General features: G+C 42.6%; 1 protein-coding gene across 50 annotated transcripts in view; it reads left to right on the forward strand.

The window, feature by feature from the left end:
- The window catches only part of ANK2 (ankyrin 2), an 812,025-nt gene that overhangs the window by 584,354 nt on the left and 207,507 nt on the right, over positions 1-20,164 (forward strand). For all 50 annotated transcript variants that reach the window (XM_075349554.1, XM_075349661.1, XM_075349525.1 and 47 more), the window contains 2 exons: positions 2,342-2,440; positions 13,200-13,298. In XM_075349554.1, the coding sequence (XP_075205669.1) occupies positions 2,342-2,440; positions 13,200-13,298 (198 nt within the window). The remainder of the gene's footprint in view (positions 1-2,341; positions 2,441-13,199; positions 13,299-20,164) is intronic.

Raw genomic sequence — 20,164 nt, forward strand, 5'->3', positions numbered from 1 at the left:
AGAGACAGACAGCGGAGGAGATGGGGAGAAAGTGTTTCCTTCCTCTTCTCCGAGGTTGTGATACAATCGCAAGATCACATCACAGTCGCATGACCCTCGGCTGACGCCTGCAGCAGAGGATCATTAGCATATTGCTTCCGTTGCTCTCGCATCAGAAGTGGTACGCAAGTGGAAAAGAACCCTACAGTATATACTCTGATTCTGTCACTGTACATACATAGACTGACATTTTACAAGTTTAGAGCAACTAAAGTTCATATACTCTAGATAGCTGTCGGCTGAAGGATGGTTCTGCCATTTGTTCGGCTACCAGCTATAAACCCTAATACACGTTAAATTGTTGGCCATAACGTGGACATCAGTGGGTTCAAACAATGTTAAGTCAGTAATGTGTATTTGGGTCTTTTACATGAAAATTTAACACTAAACACAAATCTTAGATCTATACAAAAGACAAAAGGACGTGCTATAAACCAGTAGGGGTTCCCTAAAAACACCTTTCTTAAATAAAAGCCGGCTTGCCAAGCAGCAACATTTGCCATCAGTAAGAACAGAGGTCCCGTCTTGAGTTTTTTACTGTTTGTCGAACACCACGTGGATTTTAAATAAATCCGAAAATAAGTCATGAGTTTGTAGATGGACTAGAACTCTCGTGCAGTAAATGGAAGCAATCAGCTGATCACCACTGGTTCAGCCTTTAACCCTGTCTGGCCACACGTTTTTTGTAATTTTGTAATGCATGGATGGTCCGGGGTCACCAGAGCTGGAGCTGATATTACGGTATATACTGGCTCTCCATCCTGACTCTTAGAGGCAGGTTCCAAGATGGAGACTTCCCTCTGTTCCCAGTCATGTTTTTTTCTATAGGAGCGGATATTAGTCATTGACATTTCCTTTTAAAGGGTAACTCCGTCCTGAGGGTGTTTATACATGTGTATAAACCATGCCCACACATTGCCTCATACATGACCTTAGAAACCAAACTGGAACAGATATCAATACATCCCCCCCTCCCATACATTAAGATTTATTGTCTCCGAACAAATAACCTTCGAATCATTGTCGAGATAATGTATCAACATTGTCTGACATCAGAGGCTTCTCAGAGTGCAGATTTGCACCAAAGCCGCTTATCATAGTATATACCTTACAAAGTACTACACATACTATAATATATCGTCCATACATCACACTGTATACAATGTGGAATGCTACTATAACGATCCCATACCATTCAGTGCAGATTCTGGGTCCAATAATGGCTGCTGAAACAAACACATTCTAGTGCTGCATTGCAGGGAGGTGGATGAGCACAAGTTCTGCACACACAGTCATTTCTGCTGGGAGCCTCCTCACAGGCCGTCAGGCTGCACATTACAATGCCGAGAAACAGGCGATAACCCCCGAACATTAACATATCACACAATCTATCCATGCAGTCATATTACTGGCACTCATTTCTGAAAATATATGAATTAAACCATTTTATTTTCCCCAATAATAGTAAATCTATCTATTTATCTATTATCTAGTGATCTATTCATCCATAAACACTGAACTTTTCTTTCCATAATTTGTAGGCAATGTCCAGGGAATAAACCAATATTATTTGCCTGTTTAACCCCTCTAGGATCAAACACCTCTGCTTTAGTGATCCCCACCTCTCTATTTCTGTGCAGAGTATGAGTGATCCCCACCTCTCTATTTCTGTGCAGAGTATGAGTGATCCCCACCTCTCTATTTCTGTGCAGAGTATGAGTGATCCCCACCTCTCTATTTCTGTGGAGAGTATGATTGATCCCCACTTTTCTATTTCTATGCACATCCACTTACATGACCACTGCTGCCAATCACGGGTAATAGCTGTATATGTACATTGAGACCACACAGGCCAGTGATTAGCTGCAGTGGTCATGCGGGTAGACTGCAGCTGCCAGAAAGTAAACTTATACAGGCTGTCCATTACCTATACAAAATGTATGTCCTGGATGACTCCTCTAAAAATGAAACTCAGCAATTTAGTGCAGAACTCGTCAGAACACACGCCTATGATGCCCACTGTACTCCAGCACTCGGTGCCGCCTCATGTCATTTCAGACCATTTTCTTTATGTACCTTTGCACTGTGACACATCCAAGTTGTACCTTCTACTAATAAAGTCCATTTGTTTCTAAAGTTAATTTGGCTTCCTGCTGCCTAACCTGTTTCTCTGATGTACTGACCCTGCGTGACCCTCCAGACCGCGCTGATGTTCCTTACTGCCGGCTAATGCTTCCTCACACAATGTAGTGGGAAAAGATGTTGCTTATGACTTACCTTATTGTTTTCTTGGATTTTGCAGAGTGGATTTACACCTTTACACATCGCTGCTCATTACGGAAACGTCAATGTGGCAACACTTTTGCTGAACAGAGGAGCCGCCGTAGACTTCACAGCAAGAGTAAGAGCATTAAGACTTCTTTAAGGCCGAATGTATTTATTTTTATGTTCAGTGAAGCGTAGAGATCATGTAAGATTTTGTGCCGCAATTACATCTCCTGATTCAAAACAATCATTTTTTAATTCCAATCATCAAAATGCCCTCGTGTCTAGAAATCGCTGTCACATGCTTGTCATGGCGCCCTCCGGTGGCCTTTTAGTTCCCTCTCTGAATTTTCTTGAAGGTCGGCTCCTGTACAGCTGCACAGGTTAAAATACAATGTGCCCACCCTGGCTGAGTGATGGAGGAATAGATAAATCCTGAATACTGGGCAGTCGTCAGTATTTAAAGCTTTCTCTTTTTTTTTTTTTAAGCATGCATTATAATCATATTATATATTTATTCTGCACATGATTCTCTTCAGCAATTTACACTACAGTGATCTTGAATATTATTTATGTATTTTAACACATTGCTTGCTGAGAGAAATTCATTGAGCCTGCGTTCCGACCATGAGCTTTTGCTGAGTTTTTGATGTTGCAGATTTTCTGCAGTATTTCTCCACCAATTATGTAAATAAGGTTTCTTCATTGCGTTCCAAATGCTTTTTTTATGTTTTTGACTCTCTGGTCTTTATTTCTATTTGGTGTGTCATGTGTAAATAAAGCTACTTTGTTTACAGTAAAAACGCAAATGTGTTTCCGCATGTAATGCAATTCTAGGGCAAAAATCTGCACAAAAAACTCAGTGTACCAGCAAGAGTAATTGACATGCTGCAGATTTAAGACACGCGCTGCAGATCAATCTGTGCTGCAAAAATTACGCACTGTGGACATAAGGTTTCTATAAATCCCATCTACTTAGCTGGAACTGTAAGACACTGCATTGTTTCCATCTTTTTGATGCAGCATGAAAAACTCACCGAATAACACACTAATTGTGGGCAGACAGCTTAAGGCTATGTGCGCACGTTGCGTTCTGTAACTTGCAGAAATGAACGCATCCTCTGGCAGAATTTGTCATTGTCAAATTTGGTGTTGACCCCATAAACGCAGGAAATACACATGCGTTTTTCTTGCGTTTTTGCCGCGTTTTCACTGTGTTTTACATGGAGTTTCAGTGCTTAAAATGGGATACGTTTTCAATACAAAGACACTACTAAATAAAGTTTGAACATTCAAACAGTAGGAAAAAAATGAAAAAAAAAACAAAAACAAAAAAAAAACTTTAAATCAAACACTATCATGATAATATTCCGAAAATGATTATTGAGATTTAATATTTATATGAAAATAAATTTAAATTATTGTTTGACTCTTCTTTTTAAGTCGGGCTGGATGTGAGGGCAAAACTAAACCTATTGACCTCACTATAAGGCTGTGTGCGCACTTTGCGTTGAGGTAGTTGCAGTTCTAAAAGCATCTTCTGGCAGAAATTGTCTTTGCCAAATTTGGTTTTGTCAACAAAAACGCTAAAAATACGCTTGCGTTTTTATCGCGTTTTACCTGCTTTTTCATTGCTTAAATTCAGATGCGTTTTGAATACAAATACACTACTAAATAAAGTTTAAACATTCAAACACTATGAAAAAAAAGATAACAAATTTCTTGATTAAAATCATACACAAATTAGCTAATTTTATTAAAGTGATAACTGTGTTCTAATATTTATGTATAAAATTAAGTTAAATTATTGATTTTCTTTAATTTAATTGTCGGACTCTGTGTGTGTAAAGGGACATATCATGCCCTTATTATAATGGCAAAAACGCATGCATTTATTTTGTCCAAAAAGCATGCTTTCTGCATCAAAAAAGCATGTAAAACGCTTGATTTTTGATTTAGGATGCGTTTTGAAACATCTCATTGCATTGACGCTAATGTTAGCAAAACGCTGCCCAAATGGCAAAAACAATTGACATGTTGCTTCTTTAAACGCTGGATTTTTTACAAAATTTTTGCATCCAAAACGCAGCGTTTTTAACTGCATAGTACGCACAAGAAAACGCATGCATTTTTGCATTAAAACGCTGCATTTGAAAACGCCGGAAAAAACGCAAAGTGCGCACATAGCCTAATGCCAAAAACGCATGCTTTGATTTTGACAAAAAAGCATGCGTTTTGCATCAAAAATGCATGTAAAACGCTAGATATTTGATTTAGGATGCATTTTGATAATTCTCATTGACTTCAATGTTACCAAAACGCTGCCAAAACGCTCAAAACTATTGACATGTTGCTTCTTCAAACGCAGCGTTTTTGACAAATTTTTGTCACAAAAAACGCAGCGTTTTTTTCTGCATAGTGCGCACAATAATGGCCTATTTCCCATAGACTTTGCTTGGAAATCAAAACGCATGCATTTTTGCATTAAAACGCTGCAGTTCAAAACGCTGCTGAAACGCATGAAAAAACGCAACGTGTACACACAGTCTAAGGGTCCTTTCAAATGAGACCTAGCACAGTGTTTATTTCATAAACTGTCCTAATTATTTCTGTAATTTTATGTAAATGTATTGCATATACTTACTGATCGCTATGGTATCCAGTTTCCTGTGGCATCCTGATCCCACGTGAGTGGTCCTGTTCTTTCCCTTCTCATACAGGGATCATTGTGTTGGCTGAAGCTAATCCCTTCAGTAAAAGTCTATCGAACCTCTGAATGAGGCTCCATAGAGTTAAGGGTGCTTTACACGCTGCGACATCGCTACCGATATATCGTCGGGGTCACGTCGTTAGTGACGCGCATCCGGCACGGTAGCGACATTACAGCGTGTGACACTAAGGAGCGACGATCAACGATCGCAAAATCGTTCAAAAGCGGTGATCGTTGACACGTCGCTCGTTTCCTTAATATCGCTGCTGCCACAGGTACGATGATGTTCGTCGTTCCTGCGGCCCCACACATCGCTATGTGTGACACCGCAGTAACGACGAACATCTCCTTACCTGCGGCCACCGGCAATGCGGAAGGAAGGAGGTGGGCGGGATGTTACGTCCCACTCACCTCCGCCCCTCCGCTTCTATTGGCCGGCCGCTTGGTGACGACACAGCGACGTCGCTGTAAAGGTATGTGCGTTTGACGCTGCCGTAGCGATAATGTTCGCTACGGCAGCGATCACCAGATGTCGCACGAGCGACGGGGGCGGTGCTATTGCGCACGATATCGCGAGCAATCGCTAGCGATGTCGCAACGTGTAAAGCAACCTTTAAGCTATGTGCGCACGTTACATAATTTTATGCGTGTACGCTGCATATTGCACTACAGTGTTAACGCATGCGTCCTGCGTCCCCTGCACAACCTATGAAGATTGTGCCTAATCCATCCGCACGTTGCTTTTTTGAGTGCAGCGCTTTGGATGCTAAAATTTTGATCCAAATCGCTGCGCTCAAAAAAGCAACGTCACTTATTTGATGCGCTTTGGATGCTGCTCCCACTCTGTCTAATGGAGAGGCAGCATCCAGAGCGCATGAAATCGGCATCCATTCTGTTGAAACACTGCATCCATTACGCACTGTTTCTACAGCGATTTGAAGCGCACATGCACTGCCAAATCACTGCAGAAATTTCAGCATGGACACTACGCAACGTGCGCACATAGCCTTAGGGGTACTTTGCACGCTGCGACTTCGCAAGCCGATGTAGCGATGCCGAGCGCGATAGTCCCTGCCCCCGTCGCAGCTGCGATATCTTGTGATCGCTGCCGTAGCGAACATTATCGCTATGGCAGCTTCACATGCACTTGCCTGCCCTGCGACGTCGCTCTGGCCGGCGAACTGCCTCCTTCCTAAGGGGGCGGGTCGTGCGGCGTCACAGCGACGTCACACGGCAGGCGGCCAATAGAAGCAGAGGGGGCGGAGATGAGCAGGACGTAAACATCCCGCCCACCTCCTTCTTCCTCATTGCAGTCCGGACGCAGGTAAGGCGATGTACCTCGCTCATGTGGCTTCATACACAGTGATGTGTACTGCCACAGGAACGAGGAACAACATCGTACCGTCGGGGCAGGGCAATTATGGAAATGTCGGACCCTACACCGATCATACGATAACGACGTTTTTGCGGTCGTTAATTGTATGTAAAAGGATTAACATACTGCAATGTCGACAGCGACGCCGGATGTGCGTCACTTTCGATTTGACCCCACCGACATCGCACCTGCGATGTCGCAGCTTGCAAAGTACCCCTGACACCGAAAAAACAACGTCCATTTCACACATAAGCCCTGTGTGAGTCGCATAGTCTGTTAGCAGGTCAAGTAGGCCAAAAGAGGATCATAGCAATGCTGGAAACTGGGGAAGACTGCGATCTTTAAGTATATTTATCCACTTAGACATAATTTTATAGGTAATTAGGTTGGATTATAAATTAAAACTGTTGCTGAAACTTCTTTTAAAATTCATTATTCAGCAGCTAATTGGGCAATTGTTTAACCTAAAATCTCACATAGAACTACACAGAATCAGATTGGTCAGAGACCCCACTTGCAGCTCCAGCATTAGACTCCCTTTAGGCTGTATGCCCACAATGGCTTTTTGATGCTGTACATTTTTGCAGCCTCAAAAATGCAGCGTTTTAGGCTATGTGCGCATGTTCTAGATTTGGTGCAGAAATTTTCTGCATCAAAACTGCACCTTCTGGCTGAAAAACGCACTAAAAAGTTTGGGTGCCGAGCGTTTTTCTTAATGAAGTCAATGGGTGGAATGCCTAAACTACGCAGGCAAAAACGCACCAACAAATGGCATTCTGCAGATTATTTTCTGCATCAAATCTACAAGGAAAAAATAAGCAACGTGTCCACAAAACATCTGAATTCTCATGGACTTTGCTGGTATAAAGAATAGACATGCAGATTTGTGCCAAAATCTGCACCAAGCCTGCATCAAAAAGAGGCAAATCACAGCAAAAACATGGCTGCTAGAACATGCAGATTTGATTGCAGATTGTATGCAACCAAATCTGCAACGTGTGCACATAGCCTTACAGTTCCAGCAAAATGAATGAAATTTATATTGTAGAAATCTCCTGCCTACTGACTGTGCTTCTTTTTTACGCTACGTAAAATGACCTGCGGTGCGTGTTTCAATTTCTCTCATGGCTACGCTTAGTTTTTCTGTGCAGATTTTCCCAAAAATTCATTAGATGCAGAAAAAATGCATGTAAAAAATACATTTACTTTTTTTAAGTGCATTTCTACTGTGGAAACATAAAAAACACATGTAATCCACATCTAAAGCCTGCTTTACATGTTACGATTCCGCATACGATATAGTATGCGATCGTAACCACCCCCATCGTATGTGCGGCATGTTCAATTTGTTGAATGTGCCGCACAAATGAGTAACCCCCCGTCACACGTACTTACCTTCCATACGACCTCGCTGTGGGCGGTGAACGTCCACTTCCTGCAGTGGGAGGGACGTTCGGCGTCACAGCGACGTCACGCGGCAGCCGGCCAATAGATGCGGAGGGGCGGAGCTGAGCGGGACGTAAACATCCCGCCCACCTCCTCCCGCATTACCGGCCGTGAGCCGCAGGACGCAGGTAAGATCTGTTCATCGTTCCCGGGGTGTCACACACTGCGATGTGTGCTACCCCGGGTACGATGAACAATCTGACGTTCAATTCATGAGGAATCAACGACGTGCGTGCAATGAACGCTTTACCCTTCAAACGCAATCACACGTAGCTGTGACACACTGCAATGTACCTTACGATGCCGGATGTGTGTCACTTACGACGTGACCCCGCCGACACATTGAAAGATACATTGCAGCGTGTAAAGCGGGCTTAAGTATATCAATAAATTGTATTAATTTCTTCATCGTCTCCGCTTCTGACATGTGAGAGAATCAGGTCACAGGGAATGACACTTGGCTCATAATCACAGCAGAGCCTAAAGGGTGCTTTACACACTGCGACATCGCTAGCGATTGCTAGCGATTTTGAGCATGATAGCACCCGCCCCCGTCATTCGTGCGACATTTGGTGATCGCTGCCGTAGCAAACATTAGCGCTACGGCAGCGTCACATGCACATCCCTTGTCAGCGACGTTGATGTGACCGCCGAACAATCCCTCCTTCAAGGTGGAGGTGCGTTCGGCGTCATAGCGACGTCACTGCAGCGTCACTAAGCGACCGGCCAATAGAAGTGAAGGGGCGGAGATGAGCGGCCGGAACATCCCGCCCACCTCCTTTCTTCCGCATTGCCGGTGGACGCAGGTAAGGAGATGTTCGTCGTTCCTGCGGTCTCACATATAGCGATGTTTGGTGCCGCAGGAGCGACAAACAACATCGTACCTGCAGCAGCAACGATATTAAGGAAAGGAGCGATCACCATTTTTGAACGACTGCGATCGTTGATCGTCGCTCCTTGGTGTCACACGCTGCGGTGTCGCTACCAGCACCGGATGTGCGTCACTAACGACGTGAACCCGACGATATATCGGTAGCGATGTCGCAGAGTGTGAAGCACCCTTACGCTAAGTGTCATTAGTAGATCGCATCCCATTCTCTTGCACGAGATAATATACACTTGTGTGAAAACATGAAAGACGTAAAAGATATCTGATTGACCTTAGAAAAAAAAAAAGTAAACAAATATTTATTACCCCTGCTGACAGATTGAATTTAAAGGCCATTTTTTGTCATTTTATCTAAACCCATCAGTGTGTACGGCGATGTAATCTGATGCAAATTTACAGTGCGTAATATGAAACACAAATCCAAAACATTTCTCCCACATCTAAATATGGTGGGAAATAGTGCTCTGAGCCACGAGATTGATGAGCCTTGCCCTTGCATGTCCCAGAGGAGAAATGGCGTATACGACATACCACATAACATATATCATATATGACACACCATAATTGTATGCTTTACATGTTCCTAATGGTCTTATTATATTGTGCCTTTTTTTCGTGCCTTGATTAATTGAATTATTTGGGCTTGAACAGATGTCGACCACTGAATTCCACACTTAGAAGAACACATTTTGCTTACTGTATGAGAACATATTTTCCCTTTTGCATAACTAGGATAAAGTTCCTATTCTCAGCGGACACAGATTCTCTCAGTACATCCCCATGAATTTTCTGCTAATTTTCCTGGACACATACTCTGCTTTCCCCTTGAAGAGGTTGAGCATGTGAGCTAAGAGCAATCCCTTCATGAAATAGTGGCATGTCTTTTAGGATTTAGCTATTACAATTGCTACACTCCTACGTATTAGAGAGAAAAAAAAATCTTTTGGTCTAGGACTTTGGATGGCTAAGATGATATGCAAGGATGTCTTCATCAATAGTACATTAGGTTTTGAATTTTCCTATAGTCCATATCATTAAGAATTGCTACAGGGTTATTTCCATCTCGGCTGCTCATGGCCAAGATGACAATAGCTGCTTCTAGGACCCGGCCACCATAAGCCAGGTAATGGAAACATCCAAGCATAGCATAGGGAAGGTGTTGCGTTTTTCTATTTTTGTATTAATAATAGTGATTATGGAATCAAGTATTTTTAATACAAAATTAAACTCACTGTTTATTTAGTTTTTATTTAATTCTAGTTCACTGCGGGCTGCCATCTTGGATTTGCTGTGTGTAACAACAGTTACTCACCTCCTTAAAGGCAGCCCCCTGCGCATAGAAGACCGTTGTCGGGCTGCGACCTTATTCTCTGACACTACTTCTGCTGTGACCTGGATATGCCCCCTGGGCTGTCCAGATCACAGCAGAGAGAGGAGAACACCGCCATCTTTGTGGAGCTCACAGCATATGCTGTGTGCTGCATTTCCCCCCTGTCAGCCGTTTGGGATGTGTGAGTACTGGCACTAAGCCGCCGCCACTACCCTCCCCAATGTGGGCGTGCAGCAGAGCATTGCGGGCGTTCATGCAGCAGAGCATTGCGGGTGTGCGTGCGGCAGAGCATTGCGGGCGTATGTGCGGCTTAGCATTGCGGGCGTGAGTGCAGCAGAGCATTGCGTGTGGGCGTGCATACAGCAGAGCATTGCGGGCGGGCGTGCGACAGAGCATTGCAGGCGGGTGTGCATGCGGCAGAGCATTGCTGGTACGGGGCGTGCAGAGCGCTATGTGGGGAGCACTATGCAGCTGTCCTTGGTGACACTTTAGACATATTAGGATCACTTTTCGGTCACCAACAAAATGGCTTCGCACTGTGATCCTAAACTTAATTTTCCCTTAGCCTTTTGGAAACACCCAGAACGGGAGGGGGATCTGTGACATCACACACAGGAGAGCAGTTTCCCCCCACTTTTACTGCAGTTGTAATGTGAGCTAGTGAAGGAATGAAGACCTCGCATCACCTCTTGTAGGTGCTCGGGAGAAAATAAACAGTCATGAGAGGCTAACTCCGGCACACTACCGATTTCCCATAAACCAAAAAAGAATGCAGTAGTTGGATGTCAAAATCCTTTTCTTTTATTTCATTTTGTAAGTGCAGAAATGTGAAAAAAACGGTGCTGTACAATTGTCCGCCAGGTGTCGACGTTTCGGCTAACAAGCCTTCATCAGGTCGGACAGGCTTGACTTACACTGGGATGGCAACCTGGTAAATATGTAGGGTGGCTGCAAGAATGTAATGCCCTCCGTGCGGAGATAGCTTATATCAAACATGTAAATTCTCTGGGTAATGTCGGCATATAGGATCAGATCCTAGGAAAGTATGTGGATCATGGTGGGGAAGTCTCAGTGGTTGTATATACCCCTTTGTTGGAGAATCCAGATGCTTGGAAAGGGTGGCGACCATGCAAGTCTGGGGGAGAAAGCAGCTCCTATTGGCTCTGGTGTTATAGCCTAGAGAAAGATCCGCACGGCCTGAGATATATTACAATCATAAGATAGTAAGGAGAAGGGCAGCTCCTGTGGTGTGGAGTGAGGGTCCCGGGCTCACGCTGGGAATCAGGATATTGTGCCTGATTGAAATCCTGCTATACCAGAGGAGATAACACAAAGGAGATTCAGTGGTTACTGGTGACTTCAGTGATATAGCTTGGAGGAAGGTCCGTTGGACTTGGGGGATATAGCAATCATGAGAGTTACACAGAGGACAGCTCCTGTAGCACGGAGTCAGAGTCCAGAGTTCACACTTGTAGTCAAGGTAATATGCCTGTTTGTTGCCTCAGCTAATGACTTCAGTGGTATGGCCTGGAGGGAGGTCCGTTGGGCCATGAACCTGTGGTGCCGCAGAGGTAGATCGCTCGTCCTGAGGCAACAAACAGGCATATTACTTTGACTACAAGTGTGAACTCTGGACTCTGACTCCGTGCTACAGGAGCTGTCCTCTGTGTGACCCTCATGATTGCTATATCCCCCAAGTCCAACGGACCTTCCTCCAAGCTATATCACTGAAGTCACCAGCAGGATTTCAATCAGGCACAATATCCTGATTCCCAGTGTGAGCCCGAGACCCTCACTCCACACCACAGGAGCTGCCCTTCTCCTTACTATCTTATGATTGTAATATATCTCAGGCCGTGCGGAACTTTCTCTAGGCTATAACACCAGAGCCAATAGGAGCTGCTTTCTCCCCCAGACTTGCATGGTCGCCACCCTTTCCAAGCATCTGGATTCTCCAACAAAGGGGTATATACAACCACTGAGACTTCCCCACCATGATCCACATACTTTCCTAGGATCTGATCCCATATGCCGATATTACCCAGAGAATTTACATGTTTGATATAAGCTATCTCCGCACGGAGGGCATTACATTCTTGCAGCCACCCTACATATTTACCAGGTTGCCATCCCAGTGTAAGTCAAGCCTGTCCGACCTGATGAAGGCTTGTTAGCTGAAACGTCGACACCTGGCGGACAATTGTACAGCACCGTTTTTTTTCGCATTTCTGCACTTACAAAATGAAATAAAAGAAAAGGATTTTGACATCCAACTACTGCATTCTTTTTTGGTTTATGGGAAATCGGTAGTGTGCCGGAGTTAGCCTCTCAGTAATGTGAGCTAGTTCTACAGTAGGATTTCAGCACCTGCTCCCTCTAGTGTTTAAGAGTGAAAAATATCTTACTTTTTATTTTTTTTATATTTTGCTCAATTAAAAACAAATAATATTTAAACAAAACCTTAAAACATTAATACTTTACATATTTTCAGTTATTGAAATTTTTTTTGGATGACACCTTCCCTTTAAGCACTGTAAGAAATTAATATTAGCTCTGGAGCAGCGTAGCACGGAGAGTTATACTGTTGGCATAAATCTGCACTGATGTCATAACTGCTATTCATTTCTATGGGACATATGCAAACAGTGGAGTTCAGCTTTGCTCGGCTGTTTTTGGAACCCTGATATTGATGGCCAGGACTTAGTCAGTTGTTTTCACCTCATCCATAAAGGCATGGTGGTAATAACCCTTAACAAGAAAGGTGAAAACAGGACAAGGAGATTCTTGATTTTTTTGTTGCCTGTAGTTCTGTGTCTCTTATATAGCACTAACATATTCTGTAGTGCTGTACAGAGATTTTCTTCATTTACATAAGTGTCTGCTCCCAATAAGCTTCATAATCTAATTTGCTCACACATACTCGGGTGAGTCTTCTAGAGGAGTGTGGGAGGACATCAGGGCCATGCAGACAAATGGAGAAAATACAACAGCCATACAGATGTTGTCCTTGGTCTGATTAGGATCAAGGACTTGTGGGCTACAACAGTTCTAACCACCGTACCACCTATTTCTTTTAAAAATAGAAATTAAATGCATTGTTCTCGGAACTTCTGTGTTAACTACTGTTACTAATTTTACCACACAGAATGGAATCACCCCATTACATGTGGCTTCCAAAAGAGGAAATACGAATATGGTGAAATTATTGCTTGACCGAGGAGGACAAATTGATGCCAAAACCAGGGTAAGAAGTAACCAACTATTTGTCTGTAACACATTATGTGAACATACTACAAGTGCATCTCAATAAATTAGTATATCCTCAAAAAGTTAATTTATTTCAGCAATTTAATACAAAAAGGGAAACACATACTATACAGAGTCATTACAAACAGAGTGATCTATTTCAAGTGTTTATTTTTGTTAATGTTGATGATTATGGCTAATACAGTCAATAAAAACTCAAAAGTCATTAATATCAGAAAATTAGAATAATTACTACAAAACACCTGCAAAGACTTTCTAAGCATTTAAAATGGACCCTTAAGGCTACTTTACACGGTCCCGATATCGCTAGCGTGGGTACCCGCCCCCATCTGTTGTGCAACACGGGCAAATCGCTGCCCGTGCCGCACAACATCGCGCAGACCCGTCACACATACTTACCTGCCCGGCAACGTCGCTGTGACCGGCGAACCGTGAGGCGTCACAGCAACGTCACTGAGCGGCCGCCCAATAGAAGCGGAGGGGCGGAGATGAGTGGCCGGAACATCCCGCCCACCTCCTTCCTTCCGCATAGCGGCCGGGAGGCAGGTAAGGAGAGGTACCTCGTTCCTACGGCGTCACACATAGCGGTGTGTGCTGCCGCAGGAGCGACGAACTACATCGTTACTGCTGCAGTAACGATAATCGAAAATGGACCCCCATGTCACCGATGAGCGATTTTGCACGTTTTTGCAACGATGCAAAATCGCTCATCGGTGTCACACGCAGCAACATCGCTAATGCGGCCGGATGTGCGTCACAAATTCCGTGACCCCAACGACTCCGCATTAGCGATGTCGCAGCGTGTAAAGCCCCCTTTAGTCTGGTTCAGTAGCCTATACAATCATGGGAAAGACTGCTGACTTGACAGATGTCCAGAAGGCAGTTATTGACACATTCCACAAGGAGGGTAAGCCACAAAAGGTAATTGCTAAAGAAGCTGGCTGTTCAGAGTGCTGTGTCCAAGCATATTAATGGAAGGAAAAAGTGGGGTACAAAAATGTGCACAAGCAACTGAGATAACTGCAGCCTTAATAGGATTGTTAAGAAAAGGCCATTCAAAAATTTGGGGGAGATTCACAAGGAGTGAACTGCTGCTGGAGTCAGTGCTTCAAGAGCCACCACACTTCCTTGTGTCAGGCCACTTATGACCAATAGACAACGCCAGAAGCGTCTTACCTGGGCCAAGGAGAAAAAGAACTGAACTGTTGCTCAGTGGTCCATGGTGTTGTTTTCAGATGAAAATAAATTTTGTATTTCATTTGGAAATCAAGGTCCCAGAGTCTGGAGGAAGAGTGAAGAGGCCACAATCCAAGCTGCTTGAGATCTGGTGTGAAGTCTCCACAATCAGTGATGGTTTAGGGAACCATGTCATCTGTTGGTGTAGGTCCACTGTGTTTTATCAAGACCAGAGTCAGCGCAGCCATCTACCAGTAAATTGTAGAGCACTTCATGCTTCCCTCTGCTTTTTGGATATGGAAATTTCATTTTCCAGCGGGAATTGGCACCTGTCCACACTGCTAAAAGTACCAATACCTGGTTTATTAACCACAGTATCTCGTGCTTGATCGTCCAGCAAACTCACCTGAGCTAAACCCCATAGAGAATTTATGAGATATTGTCAAGAGGAAGATGAGAAACCAGACCCAACAATGCAGATGAGCTGAAGGATGCTATCAAAGCCACCTGGGCTTCCATAACACCTCAGCAGTGCCACAGGCTGATCGCCTCCATGCCACACCGCGTTGATGCAGTAATTCATGCAAAAGGAGGCCCTACCAAGTATTGAGTGCATTTACTGTACATATTTTTCAATAGGCGCCAACATTTCTGAGTTTAAAATCATTTTTTCAGTTGGTCTTATATGATATTCTAATTTTTTGAGATAATGACTTTTGGGTTTTCATTGGCTGTAAGCCATAATCATCAACATTAACAGAAATAAACACTTGAAACCGATTACTCTATTTGTCTATATAATATATGTATTTCCCTTTTTGTATTGAATTACTGAAACAAATTAACTTTTTGAGGCTATTCTAATTTATTGAGATGCACTTGAATTTATTAGTGAATCCCTTGGAGCACTCTATCTATCTATCTATCCATCCAGTGTATATATACAGTGTGTGTATATATACGGTATATATACGGTATATTATATATACACACACACACACACACACTAGTACAGACCAAATGTTTTGGGCACACCTTCTCATCTCTAGAACAACTATTAAGAGGAGACTGTGCAGCAGGCCTTCATGGTAAAATAGCTGCTAGGAAACCACTGCTAAGGACAGGCAACAAGCAGAAGAGACTTGTTTGGGCTAAAGAACACAAGGAATGGACATTAGACCAGTGGAAATCTGTGCTTTGGTCTTATAAGTCCAAATTTGAGATCTTTGGATCCAACCACCGTGTCTTTGTAGAAGGTGAACGAATGGATTCTACATGCCTGGTTCCCACCGTGAAGCATGGAGGAGGAGGTGTGACGGTGGTGGGGTGCTTTGCTGGTGATACTGTTTGGGATTTATTCAAAATTGAAGGCATACTAAACCAGCATGGCTACCACAGCATCTTGTAGCGGCATGCTATTCCATCCGGTTTCCGTTTAGTTGGACCATCATTTATTTTTCAACAGGACAATGACCCCAAACACACCTCCAGGCTGTGTAAGGGCTATTTGACTAAGAAGGAGAGTGATGGGATGCTACGCCAGATGACCTGGCCTCCACAGTCACCAGACCTGAACCCAATTAAGATGGTTTGGGGTGAGCTGGACCACAGAGTGAAGGCAAAAGGGCAAACTAGTGCTAAGCATCTCTGGGAACTCCTTCAAGACTATTGGAAGACCATTTCCGGTGACTACTTCTTGAAGCTCATCAGGAGAAGCCAAGAGTGTGCAAAGCAGTAATCAAAGCAAAAGGTGGCTACTTTGAAGAACCTAGAATATAAGACATATTTTCAGTTGCTTCATACTTTTTTAAGTATTTCATTCCACATGTTTTAATTCATAGTTATGATGTCTTCAATGTGAATCTACAATTTTTAGAGTCATGTAAATAAAGAAAACTCTTTGAATGAGAAGGTGTGTCCAAACTTTTGGTCTGTACTATATATATATATATATATATATATATATATATACATATATATAAAAATATATATGCAGTACATATATTTAGTATGTGTGTGTCATGGGGTAGCATGGACACAGAAGCTCAAAATAAGGAGCAAAGTGGTCCTTGACATAATGACTAAGATCAGGACAACCTTTGCTTCTAGCTGTTTAACAACTAAGATGCCATGGTTGATTGCATTGAAAATGACTGCCTCCAGTATCTGCCATTGACTAATAAGTTGCCAGTAAGTGTAAGGGCTCATTCAGATGGCTGTGAAAATCAGTCTGCGGCAAGGCCGCAGTGAAGATAGTCTCATGTTCGAAGCTGTAATGGATGATGAGATATGGAAAATGAAAGTCAAACGTTTAAAACATTGTTACCCTTTTGCTTATCAGTGTACTTGCATCCAAAGGTTTCCACTTTCCCCCATTTAGTTTTTTGCATCAAGCAGTCTCAACACGCTGTTGGATCCACTTCAAGCACCCCATCTAGCTGCTAGCATCCACAACAAAGCCAGTATGTGGTCATCGAGAGCTCCTCTTCTGTTTGGGGATGCTCACAGAAGTCACCATCTGAAGACCTGTTATTCATAGCTTTTTCTAGACCTGGTGCTTATGCATCAAGCTGGTAGACAGCCGAAAGCCACATATCAAGGGCCTATGAGCCTATGAGCCACATGTGGCTTTCGTGCGACAGATTTGGGATCCCTGCGGTATAGTCAAATGTGCCATGTGGTAATACCATTAGTTTTTGACAGGGTATATCTCAAATATTCAAAATAGTAATACAAAATTGTGCAAGACTACTATATGGTCAGGCTACTACATATCTACTAATCAAACTTCGGGAAATCGTGAAATCTTTAACTTTTAGTCTGTGTTCACACACAGCATTTATCCTGTGTTTTTCTGCAGCCAAAAGCTGCTTTCTTGGCCGTAAGAACGCTGCGTTTAAAACACTTTTTTTTTTTTTCAGCTTTTTCATAGTGTTTTTTGCTGCATTTTTTACTTGCTTTTTTGCACAGTTTGTTAGGTGCAGTTAAATGTGTGCTTTGTCTAAAGTCCATGTTTAATAAAGTAAGTTGCATTCCCCAAAAACGTTGCAATACGAGAAAAAGCTGAAAAACGAAGAAAAAAATGTACATGTTGCAGATTCAAAGAACTCTGCAGTTTACCAATTCAGTCAGCAAAAAATCAAGTGTGTACATGAGATTTCTGAAATCTCAGATTTTGCAGATGCTCTAAAAAGCAGCTTTTAATTTGCATGAAAAACACTGGGAAAAAATGCTGTAAAAACACAGAACAAAGCCTTATAGGAATGTACCTACGGTCCCTGACAGAAGTTCTGTCGCTTATCCATGTTATGTAAATAAAAGCTTATAACCTGACTTTAAATTCATCCATTGGTTTTATAAATAACTCTTTTGAAAGCTGAAACACTCCCAAATTTGGTTTAGGTTATGAAAATAAAGTTGCTGAAATATTGATCATTTAATGAACACAGAAAAGTCAGATTTTGGCAAGACAAAAGTTTTGTCACCTTGTCATATAATGCACCCAATCCTAGTTTACATCCTCACCTGTGCTCACTAAATGATCGGTTAATTAGTGGGTGTGTATAAAAAGAAACCCAGCACCCCAGACCTACAGTTCAACTGCAACTTCACCTCTGACAACATGCAAAAAATCTACCCTGCGACCAAAGCCTTGATTATCAAGAGGCTGAAGACCAGATCCGCTGCAGAGGTGGCTGGCATCTTTAATGTATCTCAGCGTCAAGTACAAAGAATTAAAAAAAGATTTGAAGAGACTAGAGATGTTTTTGAAAAGCCCAGGTCCGGCAGACTCCGCAAGACAACTGCTCAGGAGGAACATTTGTTGGTTAGAAAATCCAAAGCCAGCCCTTCTTCCACTGCAGCAGAGCTCCAAAAGGTCTAGTCACCTCAAGTCCCTGTGTCAACTAGAACAGTTTGTAAGATTCTGTCTCAAAATGGCCTCCATGGTCGAATCAGTGCCCAGAAGCCAGCACTAAACAAAAGGCAATTAAAAAACCGTGTGGCATTTGCCAAGTCCCACAGCCTGCTAAACAGATGGACGCTGGAAAAGTGGCAGAAGGTGGATTTCTCTGATGAATCTTCAGTTGAATTACACCACAGCTGCCACAAATACTGCAGGAGACCTACTGGAGCCCGTATGGATCCAGAAAACAGTTAAGTTTGGTGGTGGAAAGATCATGGTCTTGGGTTACATTCAGTGTGGGAGTGTGCAAAACATTTGCAAGGTGCAAGGCAATATCAATAGCCTAAAATATCAAGAAACATTAGCTACCTCTTACATTCCCAATCATAAAAGGGGTCAAATTCTGCAGCAGGATGGTGCTCCATCCCATACATCCATCTCTACAACAAAGTTCCTCCTGGTGAAGAAGATGAAGGTGCTCAAGGACTGGCCAGCCCAGTCACCAGACATGAACATCATTGAGCATGTTTGGGGTAGGATGAAAGAGGAAGCTTGGAAGACAAAACCAAAGAATCTAGATGAACTCTGGGAGGCATTTAAGACTGCATTCTTTGTTATTCCTGATGACTTCATCAATAGATTGTATGAATCACTGTTGAACCGCATGGATGCAGTCCTTCAAGCTCATTGAAGTCACAAAAAATATTAAATATGGCTCTAGTAGCACCACAACTTCATTCACCAATGTTATGCAAAATATCTTTGTATTAGAAGTTAATTACTTGTTTGAATTTTACATTACTTTCTGTGGGCGACAAAACTTTTGTCTTGCCAAAATCTGACCTTTCTGTGTTCATTAAATGATCAATATTTTAGCTTTGCAGCAACTTTATTTTCATAACCTAAACCAAATTTGGGAGGGTTTCAGCTTTCACGAGTAATTTATAAAACCAATGGATGAATTTAAAGTCAGGTTATAAGCTTTTATTTACATAACATGGATAAGCGACAGAACTTCTGTCAGGGACTGTACAACATTAGCGTACATTTTATTTTTTCAGCTGTCTATCATAATGATTACGTTTTAATACCTTTGGTTCATCGTGAGAGAAGTACATACAGTACCTTAGATGTCTCCTGAGTTTTCTCCTCTAAGCTTAATGGAGAATGAATAATCTAAGCATTTAGAGTTTTGGAGGTCCCTAAATAATTCAGAACATAATGAAGATATAAATCTGCCGAGCAATTAATTATAAATGATGAAGTTGCATCCATTCTTTTGAAAATAAAGAATCTTTAAATAATTTAGGTTTAAGTCTGGATCTGTTTTTCTAAATTTCTTTATGAAGAATAGTTAAAGGGGTTGCCCAAAACCAAAGGTGAATTTTAATACTAAATATCTCGTTTTATAGAACTGAATTTTTATTATTTTTGAATTTCCAAAATTAAATTTAGAAAATTACATCACAAAGCTCAAAATAATAAAAATCCATATAATACAGTTTTAATCTATAAGCAACAATGGATGAACTCAGCCCTTGAGTGTCCAGACCTTATGTTTACATTTAGCATTATAACCCTCACCGCAGCACGGCGAGCGTGGATGTGTAAACCCACTAGACCACAGCGGAGCTGTGGTAGCTGACCACAAGCACGACACAGGAGAGCATAGATGGTGAGCACTAGACTAAGTTTATTGACAATCCTTAAATAGGAAAGGAGTGCGAAGGTGACCGGGAGAGGCTCCATGCACCAGACTCCCC

The sequence above is a fragment of the Anomaloglossus baeobatrachus genome, chromosome 1, assembly GCF_048569485.1.
Source record: "Anomaloglossus baeobatrachus isolate aAnoBae1 chromosome 1, aAnoBae1.hap1, whole genome shotgun sequence".
Taxonomy (NCBI): Eukaryota; Metazoa; Chordata; class Amphibia; order Anura; family Aromobatidae; genus Anomaloglossus; species Anomaloglossus baeobatrachus.